The 15,804-nt window shown below is 45.7% G+C and overlaps 1 protein-coding gene across 4 annotated transcripts in view; it reads left to right on the top strand.

Moving 5' to 3' along the window:
- The window catches only part of SMARCA4 (SWI/SNF related, matrix associated, actin dependent regulator of chromatin, subfamily a, member 4), a 66,251-nt gene extending 53,942 nt beyond the window's left edge, over positions 1–12,309 (top strand). For 2 of the 4 annotated variants that reach the window (XM_063931286.1, XM_063931285.1), the window contains exons 20-34: positions 1,086–1,199; positions 1,770–1,877; positions 1,962–2,048; positions 3,780–3,826; positions 3,951–4,117; positions 4,304–4,467; positions 5,209–5,436; positions 5,588–5,665; positions 8,404–8,622; positions 8,730–8,980; positions 9,066–9,174; positions 9,260–9,361; positions 10,204–10,336; positions 10,717–10,856; positions 11,654–12,309. In XM_063931286.1, the coding sequence (XP_063787356.1) occupies positions 1,086–1,199; positions 1,770–1,877; positions 1,962–2,048; positions 3,780–3,826; positions 3,951–4,117; positions 4,304–4,467; positions 5,209–5,436; positions 5,588–5,665; positions 8,404–8,622; positions 8,730–8,980; positions 9,066–9,174; positions 9,260–9,361; positions 10,204–10,336; positions 10,717–10,856; positions 11,654–11,686 (1,980 nt within the window). In that variant the 3' untranslated portion in view covers positions 11,687–12,309. Of the gene's footprint in view, positions 1–1,085; positions 1,200–1,769; positions 1,878–1,961; positions 2,049–3,779; positions 3,827–3,950; positions 4,118–4,303; positions 4,468–5,208; positions 5,437–5,545; positions 5,666–8,403; positions 8,623–8,729; positions 8,981–9,065; positions 9,175–9,259; positions 9,362–10,203; positions 10,337–10,716; positions 10,857–11,653 lie in introns of all 4 variants that reach the window. The other 2 variants (XM_063931287.1, XM_063931284.1) reach the window with 1 other exon arrangement.
- Positions 12,310–15,804: the final 3,495 nt, after the last annotated feature.

Here is a 15,804-nt window from a genome sequence, read left to right as displayed (position 1 = left end):
CAATAAGAGGTGAAACATCAGGTTTGTTTTTTTTCAGTGTTTCACTGATAACTCACAAGTTCAGTGAACACTGTTTTTTTTGGTAGAAACAGCCCAGTTTTCGCATGAAAATGGGGCTTTTTACCGGGGAATTGGTTTTGCCTGCCTCTGCGCTGTGACCCCCAGCGGGGAAGCCGGGGCATTGCCGTCACCGGAAGGAGCTCTAGGTGCAGGGCTGCTTCAGGAGCCAGGACCCGATGTAGCAACAGGTAAAGCCCCTGATAAGCCGACGCTCGTGCCAGCTCATTGTGGCTAATAGGATAGCTCCCAGTGGGACAATTAGCCCCGGTAAATTACAGGGGCTAATTGGCTATCGCCCTTATACCCTGTTCACACTGCACAAAAAAGCCGGTATTTTGCCTGGTCGCTGTGCAGTGTGAATGAGTCACTGCCGAATTCCCGGGTTTCCTGACCCGGTAATTCAACCCGGGCATAAAGGTTTATTCCCTGGTAATTACCGGGTCAGGCGCAGTGTGAATGGGTTACCCTGGGCGATGCGACCTGGCATCCGTTCACAGCATAGGGAGAGGCGACGCGGAGATATCTCATCTCAGCCGCCTTTGGCCCAGTCACTGGATGGCAACCCGACAGGCATATTGCCAGGTTGGGAAGCATGTTATCGGTGTTAAGTGCCGGGTCACACCTGGGAAGGACCCGTATCCAGTTCCCGGGTGTGACCCAACAATGGCAGTGTGAACGTGGTATTAGTCTACGTCATGGTGGACTGGTATTTCCTGACCCGTTTAACAGAGCAGGTCTGGTGAATATTTTGATTGTCAGTATTGTGGCAAATATCAGATAATTGTCCTTTTGAGAGAATTCATCGTCCTTGTTCTGTGGGTGTTTGGTTTTAGTTTTTTTGTTATTTTATAGACTTGGTATAGACTGTACCAAACACTCTACTTACTTGCGTTTCTCTCAGGAAATGTCCATATGTTTTCATAGTTGGATTTTTTTTAAATCTAATTTTCATTTGCTGTCGCAATGCACCAGTGTTTATAGGTGAAGTCTTGTGGGCACTGTATAGATTATAATCTGTCTTCCAGGTGGATTTAAACGAGGAAGAAACCATCCTAATTATTCGCCGTCTCCACAAGGTCCTACGCCCCTTCTTGCTGCGGAGGCTTAAGAAGGAAGTAGAAGCTCAGTTACCAGAGAAGGTAACTAATTATTTTTGGTAGTAGTGATGTATAAATTGGAAGTAAAATAACCACTAAACCTGCCTGCTTTCTTTAGAAAATAAAATGGGTAATAGGACGGAGAACAGCAGTGACCTTCTATTAGTTTTTTTTTTTGGTAACTTTTACCGGAGGCAGCAAAAATTCTGTTGGGGGAGGGGGGAATTGTTAGCTCTATATTTTACAATTATGTACTTTTTAATGTAGTCAAACAGAATTAAGTGTTCAAGCATCGTTTTGATTGGTTTCAGCCCACTCCCTTACAATGCGCTGCAAGGTGGTGACGGTCATTCAAAGAAGGCACAATTGTGAATGGCACTAAAAAGCAATATAAAAATCGCACACGCTTCACGTCTTAAATTGGAGCACATGTATGTGGTCTGCATGTCAGCCCTTCTGGTCCAGATTTGTGTAGGCTACTGTCACATGATCGCTTTTATGGGAGGTTTTATGCAGCTTTATCACAAGTCGCCGCCCTGGTTACTAACTGGCGTTTGGTTGCCTTCTGTCATTTGGTCATGCTTATGAAGTTTGATGCATTTCTTGCTTTAGGTGGAATATGTGATTAAATGCGACATGTCCGCATTACAAAGGGTCCTTTATAGACACATGCAGGCTAAGGGTGTTCTCCTTACAGACGGTTCAGAGAAGGATAAAAAGGTAAGTGAATCCTACCGGTTTCTCCTTCAATGCCTGGGATATGAAGTATGTGGTAATAATGGAATATGTGACGTTTCCTCACAGGGTAAAGGTGGTACGAAGACGCTCATGAACACCATTATGCAGCTAAGGAAGATCTGCAACCACCCGTACATGTTCCAGCACATAGAGGTGAGCTGACGTGGCTGTTCTAGAGCTTAGCAGATGTACGGTTTACCAAATGGAACAGGTGATCTTTGGGCCATTAACTCTCATTATAAAAGTACATTTGTCAAACTTGTGTCTGTAGCAAAAATAAAATGTATAAGTGCCGCAAATTTCTTCACGATAGAAATGGAATATGTACCCCCACCCTACTTTCAGAATTCGGCCTCTCCTCTTACTGAAAATATGGCATTGTGGGGACACGGTAGCTTATCCGTTCTGAACTTGTGGCATCATTGAGACATGGTATCTTATTGGTTTACTGGGTGGTATTCAGTAGTTTTATATGCGAGCAGCCCGTGGACGGCCCCCTGTGAAGCTTAAATTTTCTACATTGGGCAACAATCTGTTGCTGGCGACAGCATTTCAGCTGTTCTCTCACCCCCCTCCCAAGTGGCGGCAAGGTGACGTGAGTGAAACGTGGCCTGCTTTGAGCGCTCAAACTGGATTTTTCGCACTCATTAGTTTGCCCGGGTTTAGCCAATATACGCGATTAAATCTGACCACTGTGCTTGCAATATGTGTGATAAAGAAATTCAATATCGCCTTGTGATCTCCCATGAGTCACTTTAGATCGAGCACGGTATAGCAATTGAATACCGCCCACTGAATGTGTGGTTGTAATGGGATATGGCAGCATCTCCAGTTTCTGTAATCTAGTGAGATTGTACGCCACTGATGACACAAGTTCCTGGTGAATTGATAGTCTTGTTGATTTAGTGCAGCATATTCTGATGAATGACCGTTGGCCTGATTCAGAGATGGATGCTAATGCATTTACAGATAGGATTCCTACAGGCAGCTTCTGGGGGTCATTCAGACCTGATCGCGGCTGTGTGTTTTCGCACAGCAGGCGATCGGGCCCTAACTGCGCATGCATCGCAATGTGCGCGCACGTCGGACAGCAGGCATCAACTGCTAGCGACGGGGTGGTGCAAAAAATCCGATCGCACTGGCTTTCGCAAGGTGATTCACAGGAAGAGGCCAATTGTGGGTGGCAACTGACTATTTTCCAGGAGTGTCCGGAAAAATGCAGGTGGGCTCAGGTGTTTTCAGGGATTTTGTCTGACGTCAGGTCCGGTTCCGATCAGCGGGAATCAATCGCACGGGAAGAGTAAGTCCTGGGCTGCGCAGAGACTGCACAAAATCAGTTTGTGCTGCTCTGCTACACATGCGATCGCACACTTGCACAGCAATTTAACCCTCCCCCTGTAGGTGGCGACTATCGGATCGCAGAACAGCACAAAACACAGCCCAGCAATCAGGTCTGAATGACCCCCTATGTGCGAAAATATTATAATGCTGCTGCCTTCTGGAAATGGATTGAGATGTTGACCGATGGCCTTGCAAATACCACCATCTCTGTACAGAGACACAGCGGTGGTCGCAGATGCGTCTATTATAGACTGACTAACCCTATGGTAGCGCAGCATGGCTGGGTTATCGGAGATGCTGGCACTATGTCTTCTGCATACGGTACCACAGTTGTAGGCTGAGACACACCCTGAAGCCGGTTGCAGTGCGACTTAGACTCGCGTACAGATTGGCGATAATCTCTCAACTCCTAAAACATTGGTGTAGCATAAATCTCTGAACCAGGCCCACTGTTACCATTGCTAAGCTTTTTTGTGGTTGACTTGAACATGCTTAAATGTATGTGGTTCTGTATAAGATCCTTACCCTGAATTATTTACACAGGAATCCTTCTCTGAGCACCTGGGTTTCACTGGAGGCATTGTGCAGGGGTGAGTATCTCCTAACTATTCCATTGACCATAAATGATGGGCGTCCTTCTCTACACAATGCTGTACATGGGGGGGGGCCCACGGCTCTGTGCACCCCACCAGTGCTGACCCTTGTCTATCATAGGCAGGACCTCTACCGGGCCTCTGGAAAGTTTGAGCTTTTGGACCGAATCCTCCCCAAGTTACGAGCCACCAACCACAAGGTTCTGCTCTTCTGTCAGATGACCACACTCATGACGATCATGGAGGATTATTTTGCTTATCGTGGCTTTAAATACCTCCGATTAGATGGTAGGTAGACGTCAAGGATAAACCTAAATGATTAATGGTGCTAGATGTCACATATGCTTCAGCCAATCAGACAGTATATATGCACCGTGTTCTCTAATAAGCTTCAGTAGGTTGCCAAAGAGCATGGTACTTCTGGCGAGCCGGGCATAGTGTTGAATTTGTTCTTATGTTTTGATCTTTTTCCAGGAACCACAAAAGCAGAAGACCGTGGGATGTTACTCAAGACGTTCAATGAGCCGTCATCTGAATACTTTGTCTTCTTGCTCAGCACTCGTGCCGGTGGATTAGGTCTTAATCTGCAGTCTGCAGACACCGTTATCATATTCGATAGTGACTGGAACCCCCATCAGGTATAAAGAGGGCAATTCCTTTTTCTGTCAGTTTCCCCATTGATCACATTGTCTGCCATACCAACATTCCAACTTTTTATTCTCTAGGACAGCGCATCTCAAACTCCTCGATATACCCAAGTATCCCAGGTTTTTAGGAACACCATGCTTGAGCACAGATGATGGTTAAATCAAAATGAAGTTCACCTGTGCTCAAGCATGGCCTTTAAAACATGCACCATTAGTGTCATGAGAACAGCGTTCGAGAAGCATTGCAGTAGGAGCTATGGGGCGGATTAAGAGATGCTTATTTAGGACGCATTGTAGCAATTTTTTCTTTGTGGTTTGCACTGCGCATGTGTCGCAAAGAGGATTTATTTGCAAAATAATTGTAGGTAAGGGAACGTTTGTGGGAGGTAACGTCGGAGCGGCGACTCAAACCCGACCATTTCTGGGGCGCGTAACTGGAATTTGCAAAGCCGCTGGTTGGCGTTTCGATACGAATCCAGGCGGCTGCAGCATTTGCATATTTTAGCACAGTCTCTGCGCGTTAATCCACAGCTGTGACTGCATTTATGTACATTTCTGAATCTGGTCCTAAGGCCGTATTATACCCAGAAATATTACTAGATCCTAATAAGCTGACGTTGGTCCACCGCTGCAAAATGGCCGCTTGTGTAGGTGACAGACTATAAAGTCATTGGTCACCAGTTTAGTTATCGTAGCAAAGTTATTAATGGTCTGTTCCCTATGTTTGTGCAGGATTTGCAGGCTCAGGATCGCGCTCATCGCATCGGACAGCAGAATGAGGTGCGCGTCCTGCGTCTGTGCACCGTGAACAGCGTGGAGGAGAAAATCCTGGCGGCAGCGAAGTACAAGCTGAACGTAGACCAGAAGGTCATCCAGGCTGGGATGTTTGATCAGAAATCTTCCAGCCACGAGAGGAAAGCATTCCTGCAAGCAATCCTGGAACACGAGGAGCAAGATGAGGTGAGAAGCTGCTGATACGGAACTGCCCAACGGCAGCAGATAAACACTATTGGGGGAAATTTTACCTGTCCTGCAGCAAGAATTTAACTTTTGCTTACTATATCTGTAGAACATGACATCCAGCGTTAACGATCCCACATTCGCCCCGCAGGAGGAAGATGAGGTACCGGATGATGAAACTGTAAATCAGATGATTGCAAGGCATGAGGAGGAATTTGATTTGTTCATGGTGAGCTGCACTGTTGTATTTTATTTTCCAGATAACAATCTATTTATGTCTACAACACATGATGGAAGATCGGTGTGATGTCAAGAATGCGTGATAAAATGGATGACCATGGCGCCTTCTAGCTCTTTTAAGATGTTGATGGGCACTTTTATAGAACCAGCATAGTCCGCAGTGCTTTGCTGTTGGCGATACCGCGATATAATACGTCTGGGTGTAACAGAGAGTTGGGCCTTGTTTACATTCTATCAGAAAATAGGGGTTTGGTACAGGCAGGGCCGGTGCTAGGGTGTTCGGCGCCCCCCTGCAAACTATAAATTTGCGCCCTCCCATATTCGCGCCGGGAAAAGGGGTGTGGGCTCACAAGTAAGGGGCATGGCCACACAATAGTACCCCCATTTAAAATTACGCCACAATGTAGCACAATCTTATTCCTCTTATACATAATGCCCCACCCGTAGTAGTAGCGTCATATGTAATGCCCCCCAGTAGTAGTAGCATCCTTATACATAATGCCCCCCAGTAGTAGTAGTATCCTTATACATAATGCCCCCCCAGTAGTAGTAGCATCCTTATATGTAGTGCGCCCCCAGTAGTAGACGCGTCCTTATACGTAGTGCACCCCCAGTAGTAGAAGCGTCCTTATACATAATTCCCCCCTAGTAGTAGTATTGTCCTTATACGTAATGCCCCCCCCCCCCCCCCCAGTAGTAGTAGCGTCATTACGCGTAATGCCCCCTGTAGTAGTAGCGTCCTTATACGTGGTGCACCCCCAGTAGTAGAAGCGTCCTTATACGTAATTCCCCCCTAGTAGTAGTATCGTCCTTATACGTAATGGCCCCCCCAGTAGTAGCGTTGTTTCACAAAATGCCCCCCAGTAGTAGTAGCGTCCCTACATGTAATGCCCCCCCCCCCCCAGTAATAGCGTCATTATACGTAATGCCCCCCCAGTACTACCATCCATAAAGTGCGCGTACACAGACATACCTCACACACACACACAATTCACACATATATACACACACATACACACCCACCATATACACACACACACCATATATACAAACACACACTTCTCTCTCACCCTCTACTTACCTAAGCCAGTCTCCCTCGGTACAGCAGCCTGGTCCGTTTAGCTCCGCCCCCTTCCGTCCCGTTTAGCTCCGCCCCCTTCCGTCCCGTACACAGCCGCTGCCACACACGTGAGGTGAGGGGAGGGGAGGGAGGAGGCTTTTCACGCTGCAGGCTCCGCTGCCAGTGACTGTCAGTCATACAGTGACAGACACAGCAGCAGCAGGGGGCCAGGACGGCGCAGCAGGGAAGGAATGCAGAGCAGGGGGAGCGCCTCTCCGTCCCAGCGCCTCCCTGCGCTGCATCCCTTTGCTGAGCGGGTAGCGCCGGGCCTGGGTACAGGAGGAAAGTGACAGTATTTAGGCCCCACGCTATGTAAAAGAACAAGTGCTTAATGTAAGTGTGAGGCGGTCGCCATGCAGTGCTGAATTGAAGGTTAGCTTGAGTATGGAAAGAGAATAAAGTTTTGTGTGATTATAACCTAAGGGGGTAAAGCGGATTCAGGAATTGAAGATTTACCATACGAAGTGCGTTTTTAGTTAAGGTTTTAGGGGACCGGAGAATGTGTAGTTGTGAGAGATGACATTACTTAGTGGATGAACTGAAGTCCTCTATTACGGGATGTAAATCTAAACAGCAAACAGGGCAACCACTGCTAGGAAAGGAATGCAGTTAGCAAGGTGATCCCTTCCCCAGTAGATATCCTACTGTAATGGGTAGAATTTCTGGTTTTAATTTCTCCTTACCTTGCAAAAAAAATAAATGTCAGCGTCTTCATACCCTTAGTTATATGCTGCACTTACAGTAAACTCCTACAGTCTTCCGGTTTCCTATTTACCTGTAGGGGAAGGTGGGTGTAGCCATTGTTATCTCTGAGAGAAGGCTACAGAGGAGCCCGGGTCTGATTGTCTTGGCTGTGTTTCTATAATTGCCAGAATGTGACAGATGCCAGGAGTCCCTGGAACTGGCCATATATTGGTGGCTGCTAAAAGCAGGTGGTGTGAGAAAGTTGAATGAGATCAAAAACTACTTTTGTGACAACCAGTTGTTGAACAAAGAATGGAAAGAAATTTAGGCGAGTTGAGTAGTACAGGTTAATAGAATAAGTGATGTACACAGTGGGGTGAAAAAACTGTTTTAGGCATAAGAGGGAATACAGTGGAATAGTATAAGTTTGAGAATGAGGCAAGAGACTAAGAAACCTCAACAAAGTCTGTAGATTAGATTGTCCATGGCAGCAAGATGGCGGATGAGGTTTGGATGTAACGGATGGATGCTGCTTGTGGTTCTCATATGTTCAGTGTTTAATACTAACTTCCCATCATTGTGTAACCACAGGTACATACTCACACTCAGGTTACTTTATAAATTAATACCGGCTTCAAATGTATTGGTTTATATAATCTATTCCCTTCTTGAATAACTTAATAGTGTGCTTATGAGAAATCTACACACAGGATTCCAACTGCATCTCTAATGCATCTAAATGTAATGGCTGACTACATGTACAGCATCTTCCAATAAACTGTCAGGTATTTATATAGCTAATGCATAGGTCATTGCATCTCAAAAGGTCCCTTAAACAGACCATTTTGAGTTTGGATTCCTCCAAGAGTGGTGAAAGCGTGAATGCGATTGCCTCTCGACAATGTCTTGTTCATTTTTTCCAGAGAATGGATCTTGACAGACGGAGAGAAGAAGCCCGCAACCCCAAGCGCAAACCACGACTGATGGAAGAGGACGAGCTGCCATCGTGGATCATTAAAGATGACGCTGAAGTTGAGCGCCTGACCTGTGAGGAAGAGGAGGAGAAGATGTTTGGACGAGGCTCACGTAGCCGGAAGGAAGTGGACTACAGCGACTCTCTCACAGAGAAGCAGTGGTTGAAGGTGTGACCAGGGCTACTATCACTTAGGGGACGGTCATAGCATACTGGATTTTCAGTTCAATCTACCATGTTTGGTCTTTGCATTACATTAAGTTTGTTTTTCTGTAGGCTATCGAGGAGGGTACACTGGAAGAGATTGAGGAGGAGGTACGTCAGAAGAAAACAACCCGTAAGAGGAAACGAGATGTGGATCCAAGTATGTGTACTCCAACCACGAGCACACGCAACAGGGAGAGGGAGGATGACGGAAAGAAGAAGAAAAGAGGACGACCTCCAGCAGAAAAACTCTCCCCCAACCCTCCGAATCTTACCAAGAAAATGAAAAAAATTGTAGATGCGGTCATTAAATATAAGGACAGGTAAGAGCTTCAACACGTTATCTTGGATCATTAAAGGGCATTCAGAAAGGGTAAGCATTAAAGGTCTTCTCCCCCTTATCTTTAGTGGCAGTGGACGCCAGCTGAGTGAGGTTTTTATCCAGCTTCCTTCCCGTAAAGAACTCCCAGAGTACTATGAATTGATCCGCAAACCGGTGGATTTCAGAAAGATCAAGGTAAGCATAAGCGTCACAGGTGGCATCTATGTAAGGGGATGCTATTAAGTTGGCGAATCTGTGAGTAGACTGTTTGTCTTTCTAGGAGAGGATCCGGAATCACAAGTATCGCAGTCTGAATGACCTAGAAAAAGATGTCATGCTGCTTTGTCAAAACGCTCAGACCTTCAATCTGGAAGGTTCTTTGGTGAGTGACTCATAACTGGCCCCAGGACTTTCACTTAGCGCTAATCTATAGTCTTCCCAACTTTGTCATGGCCATTTGTGTTTTGCAAGACATTATTGAAGCTACTCAATGCTTTAGGCTTTATTCCTGATAGTATGGGGGAGATTCAAATGTTTGAAATGTCAGTTGGGAGTCTGTTTTTTCCTATCTAATAGACAGGGGAAAAAGGACACCCAACCGACTTTTCAAACATTTGAATTCCACCCTATATGTTCTAGATTGTTAGAAACTTTCTTAGTAGACTAAAACCCGTTTTCCACTAGCTATAAAAACATGCTTTTTTGCATGGGGTTGCGCATCGACCCGGGTTTTTTGTTAGTGGAAACTGCTCCCAAACAAAAAACACTGTTTGCGTGACCCTAGAATCCTACCCGGGTAGTTGTCTGGGTCGAACACTGGAATGACCCAGGTAATTGTGTAGTGGAAACGGTCATTACCCGTGTTTTCAGACTCTAGTAACGCTCTGAGACACTGGTGCTTCTGAGGCACAGGAAGAGGTCATACCTGGGAGACACGCCGGGCACATGCAGGCATCGGAGACTAATCACACTGGGCACATGCAGCTATTGCTGCAGTTTCAAAACAGACACTCTGCGACGTCCATTTTTAATGACCTCAATAGGCTTTTACAGAGCTTACCCGAGTACAGTGGAAACAAATCCGACCCGGGAATAACCCGGGTCGAAGTGCAGTGGAAAAGGTGTCTGAGGTTGGACCCGGTATTTAGGTGGAAAAAGGGTATAGTTGTATGCAGTGGTTTTTTATTTTATTTTTTTATTTCTTTTTAATATATGGTTTTACAGATATACGAAGACTCCATTGTGTTACAGTCCGTCTTTACCAGTGTTAGGCAGAAGATTGAGAAAGAGGAGGAGAGTGAGGGAGATGAAACTGAAGAAGAAGAAGAAATGGAAGAGGAGTGCTCGGAATCGGAGTGTGAGTCTCAAACTTAAATTGATGGGCGTAACCCTAATATTCAAGGGATCTACTTGTGCAATTACTATGTCTGGGATCCTGTGCGAGCTAACTGGGAGTTCATTTCCTACACATTTAGATTTCTCATCAATTAATTGCATTGAAGCACCCTACAGCCAGACAGCCACCTTTTTGTATAGAATAGCTAATGGAGAAAGTAATTACCATGGTACCTTTTTATAATTAACCAAAACTGATGTCCCAAAGACTAGCCTTTTGTTGTCCATCATTATATTCAGCCAATCAGAAATGAGGAACATGTCACTTTCAGGAAATGTAAGTGTATATGATGCAGGTATCTGATGGGCCTCTTGCCAATAATTCGGTCTTATCTCTCGCAGCTCGCTCGGTCAAGGTGAAAATTAAACTAGGTCGGAAGGAGAAGATGCAGGATCGTATGAAGGGGCGCAGGCGCACAAGCCGAGGATGCAGGGCCAAGCCGGTGGTCAGCGATGATGACAGTGAGGAGGACCAGGAGGAGGTTAGTTCACCTAGTTCATACTGACCCCCAAACAATGAAGATGGTAGTATTGTGGTCTGTGGCTGCGTTCATGGAATGCAGCCTGTGTTAGGGCCTAGCCTAACTTCACCCATTGAGTGGATTGGCTGAATATTTGTCCACTGTATGGCTGCATCGGGTGTGGTATAGCAGATCTACCGTAATTAGACAGTAATTAGGTTGACCCTTTATAGTCGACATGCATTAGCACAACAGGGTCAAAAGGTCGACACCAGTTGTATGGGGTTTTTTTTTCTTTCTTTCCTTTTATTTTTGTTTCATCATATGTGACCACAATTATTGATAACTTAACCTCACAGGCTCTCTTTGCTTGCCACGCTTCGGGCAAGGTGCTGCACTCGACATAGGTTACTATTCCCAATCATAGTCCACATGGATGGTAATCAAGCAGAAGTTGAAAAATGTGTGAACCCCCCCCCCCCCCCAAAAAAAAACTTGTGATGACCATGGTCATTTTGACCTCCTGAACCTATTGACCGTAAGCACAGTCTACCTATTGACTATGTCGACAATATGGAGTCAACGTATTGACTGTCTAGCTAGAAATCGGAACCCGGCTGCATCCATCTGTAGCAATAAGCGCACTTTAATTACTAGCAGAAATGTGCATCATACTGCCACCTGCTGGCTGCTACAAAAATCTAATTCCATGAACTGCATTAGAAGAGTGGTTTGAACCACAATGCATAAACTTAACCACTACAAGCATTTAAGTTTCCACACCAGAAATACTAAAGATTTTTTTATTTTTTTTGCAGGAGCGCTCAGGTAGCGGCACCGAAGATGACTGAGATACTTCCTGAACATTCCAATAAATGCCATGTCTCATTCCACTGCGTGCCACCGGAACGCCTATTCCACCCTCTACCCCACCCCCGACGAACCCTTCTTTCTTTCCGTAGGACGCTAACGGGTAGCCTGAAATGTAGTGTACAGAAGAAATTCTTCCATATTTATATAAATGAGGAGTTCTAGGGACGTTACCGCCTGTAGCATCTTCTAAAAGCATTAACTATCTGGCCGAACCACTAGGCCTCTCAGGATAGGTTCAAAGGATTATGACTTTTGATTATATATAAATATTTTTTTTTATTATGGCAGTACTGTTTGAGTTATGGGACTTGCTGTAGTGTCAGCCGTGGATGCATGCAGTTAGCGATCCACTCATTAGTACTGTATTTTACAAAAAAGGTCAAAATAAGCCGTGTTCCCGCTCCCACGCTGCACAGGGCTTGGGCTGGCAGTGGTAGCTGTATGTATGTGTGTCAGTGTCACTGGATTTCAAGCGGTTATAAATTAAAACAAGATAAGATACCTCGCCCAGATTGACTTGTATCTTTTTGTACACATTTATGTTGTGGGACAAAATGTAAATAAAAGTATGAGGTTCTCCTAAAGAAGGAGTTGGGAATCAGTCTGTCTGGCTTCTTCCGTTGTTATATTTGTCATAATGATGGAATTTGGATAGGATCAGATTGTCTTTATCATTTTGCTGCATATCTGAGCTTTCTTGGGCAGCTGTGTGAAGTCTACCTGCTGAAGAGTCCATTACCGTGTGCCTTGGCTGACTTAACAGCTCAGAGTTTGAAGACCATTCCTCCTGTAGGGGCTTGTCACCGTTTCGATGATTAAGAGAGAGAAAAAATGAATTTGTATAAAGCAATAGTTCCCTAATACGGTTTAACAGTGCATGCTTTAGGGATATCCCTGCTTGTGCACAGATTATCATTTATTTATTAAGTTTCTGATATAGTGCAGCATATTCTGTTGTGCTTTAGATGGTATAATCAAACTGATTGCGATGCTAATGAAGTCACTTGTGCCTAAGCATGGATGTCCTTTTTGTTGTTAATAATATCTTTTATATGGCGCCACAAGGGATCCGCAGTGCCCAATTACAGAGTACATAAACAAGCATACAGTGACTTACAGTTTAATTGCAATATTGGACAAGTACCTGGTATATAAACATGGCTGTGTCAGCAGACAACACTGAAATAAGTATCGGAATGGCAGAAAACCAAGAGTTTTTCGTGCCGTTAAACGAACTATTGAAAAGACAAGTTAAATTAGAGAAGTAAAAGTACATGAGGGAAAAGGGCCCTGCTCAAGAGTTTACATTCTAAAGGGGATGGGCAGATAGACAGGGGTGACACAGATGGGGTAGAAAGTGAGCGTGAGCCACAGAGGGCTTAGGATGAGAGACGGCTGGGTTTGGTGAAGAAGTGTCTTGAGAGCCCGTTTGAAGTTTTGTAGAGAGGTGGAGAGTCTGAGGGGGAGAGGAAGAGCATTCCAGAGAAAGGGAGCAGCATCTGCAAAATCTTGAAGGTAGTGGGAGGAGGTAATCGGTAGGCAGGAGAGGTGGCATGCATTGGCAGAGTGAAGAAGACGGGCGGGAGTGTAAAGGTAGGTAAGGTCAGAGATGTAACTGAGAGTTGAGTGGGTGAAGGCTTTGTGAGTGTGAGAAGCTTGAAATGAATTCTGAAGGGGAGCCAGTGAAGGGTTTGTAAGAGAGGGGAGGTGGATGTAGTACATTCGGTGAGGAAGATGAGCCGGGCAGCAACATTCTGGATAGACTGGAGTGGAGAGAGGTATTTGTCAGGGGTGCCAAATAGATTACAGTAGTCCAGTCAGGAGATGACCAGTGAGTGGTTAAGGGTCTTGGTGGCATCCTGGATGAGAGTCTGATCCTGGAAATATTTTTGAGTTGAATGACAGGTTTGTGAGAGGTGCTGAATGTGTGGTTTGAAGGAGAGGGAGGAGTCAAGGATTACTCCAAGACACTGCACTTAGGGGGCTTGAGGAGTTAGTAGTGCCATTAATGGAGAATGAAATTGTGGGATTTGAGGTTGTGCGGGATGGTGGGAAGATGATCAGCTCAGTCATAGAAATGTTAAGTTTAAGAAAGTGCAAGAAGAGGTAGCAGAGAGACAGTTGGATACACGAGTGAGAACAGGTGAGATGAAACAGAAGGAAAAAAAAGAGGGCACCCAAAAAATAGGATTTTAATTACTTACTGGTAAATACTTTTCTCATAGTCCATAATGGATATTGGGGAGAATCTAGTACTATGAGGTATAGATGGGGTCCAAAGGAGCCGGTGCACTTTAAATTTCTTCAACTGGGTGTGCTGGCTCCTCCCCTCTATGCCCCCTCCCACAGGCAGTTATAGGTAAACCAGTGCCCGAAGGAGAGAGGACATACTTGAGCGAAGGAACATAAGGAGTGGTGAGATTCACAAACCACTAACATAAAACGACCGGCAACAAAACAGCAACCGCTGAACAGGCAACCATATAAAGAGAACCTGCAGAAAAGTCAATGCACAGAGACGGGTGCCCAATATTCCTTATGGACTACGAGAAAAGGATTTACCGGTAGTTAGTTAAAATCCTATTTCTCTGACGTCCTAGTGGATGCTGGGGACTCCGTAAGGACCATGGGGAATAGACTGCTCCGCAGGAGACTGGGCACATCTAAAGAAAGCTTTAGGACTATCTGGTGTGCACTCGCTCCTCCCCCTATGACCCTCCTCCAAGCCTCAGTTAGATTTCTGTGCCCGGCTGAGCTGGATGCACACTAGGGGCTCTCCTGAGCACCTAGAAAGTATAGTTTAGGTTTTTTATTTTCAGTGAGACCTGCTGGCAACAGGCTCACTGCACCGAGGGACTAAGGGGAGAAGAAGCGAACCTACCTAAGTGGTGGTAGCAGCTTGGGCTTCTTAGGCTACTGGACACCATTAGCTCCAGAGGGATCGAACACAGGACCCGACCTCGTCGTCCGTTCCCGGACCCGCGCCGCCGTCCCCCTTACAGAGCCAGAAGCAAGAAGGTGGTCCGGAAAATCGGCGGCTGAAGACTTCTGTCTTCTCCAAGGTAGCGCACAGCACTGCAGCTGTACGCCATTGCTCCTCATGCACACCACATACTGCGGTCACTGATGGGTGCAGGGCGCTGGGGGGGGGGGGCGCCCTGAGCAGCAATATTAACACCTTGGCTGGCGAACTGACACCATATATAGCCCCAGGGGCTATATAGGTGTTTATTAACCCCTGCCAGAACTTTTACAATAGCGGGAGAAAGCCCGCCGAAAAAGGGGCGGAGCCATCTCCCTCAGCACACTGGCGCCATTTTTCCTCACAGCTCTGCTGGAGGGATCGCTCCCTGGCTCTCCCCTGCAGTCCTGCACTACAGAAAAGGGTTAAAAAGAGAGGGGGGGCACAAATTAGGCGCACTATATATATATATATATATATATATATATATATATATATATATATATATATATATATATATATATATATATATATATATATATATATTATGCAGCTATAAGGGAAAACACTCTCTATAGGTGATATCCCTGTGATATATAGCGCTCTGGTGTGTGCTGGCATACTCTCCCTCTGTCTCCCCAAAGGGCTTTGTGGGGTCCTGTCCTCTGTCAGAGCATTCCCTGTGTGTGCTGTGTCGGTACTGCTGTGTCGACATGTATGATGAGGATAATGATGTGGAGGCGGAGCAAATGGGATGTCACCCCCTGCGGGGTCGACACCGGTGTGGATGGACTTATGGAAGGAATTACGTGACAGTGTCGACTCCTTACATAAAAGGTTTGACGACATAGGACAGCCGGCTGCTCAGCTTGTGCCTGTCCAAGCGTCTCGCATGTCATCAGGGGCTCTAAAACGCCCGCTACCTCAGATGGCAGACACAGATGTTGACACGGATACCGACTCCAGTGTCGACGACGATGAGACTAGTGTACCTTCCAATAGGGCCACCCGTTACATGATTGAGGCAATGAAAAATGTATTACACATTTCTGATAATACCCTTTTTTGTGGTATCTGGGGTATTATGTTTGGTGACAGAAAACTACCAGTAGTTTTCCTGCATCTGAGGAATTG

This window comes from Pseudophryne corroboree, chromosome 6 (assembly GCF_028390025.1).
Source record: "Pseudophryne corroboree isolate aPseCor3 chromosome 6, aPseCor3.hap2, whole genome shotgun sequence".
In the NCBI taxonomy this organism is placed as follows: Eukaryota; Metazoa; Chordata; class Amphibia; order Anura; family Myobatrachidae; genus Pseudophryne; species Pseudophryne corroboree.
The sequence above is the reverse complement of the archived record's forward strand: the minus strand, read 5'-3'. Positions and strand labels throughout refer to the sequence as shown.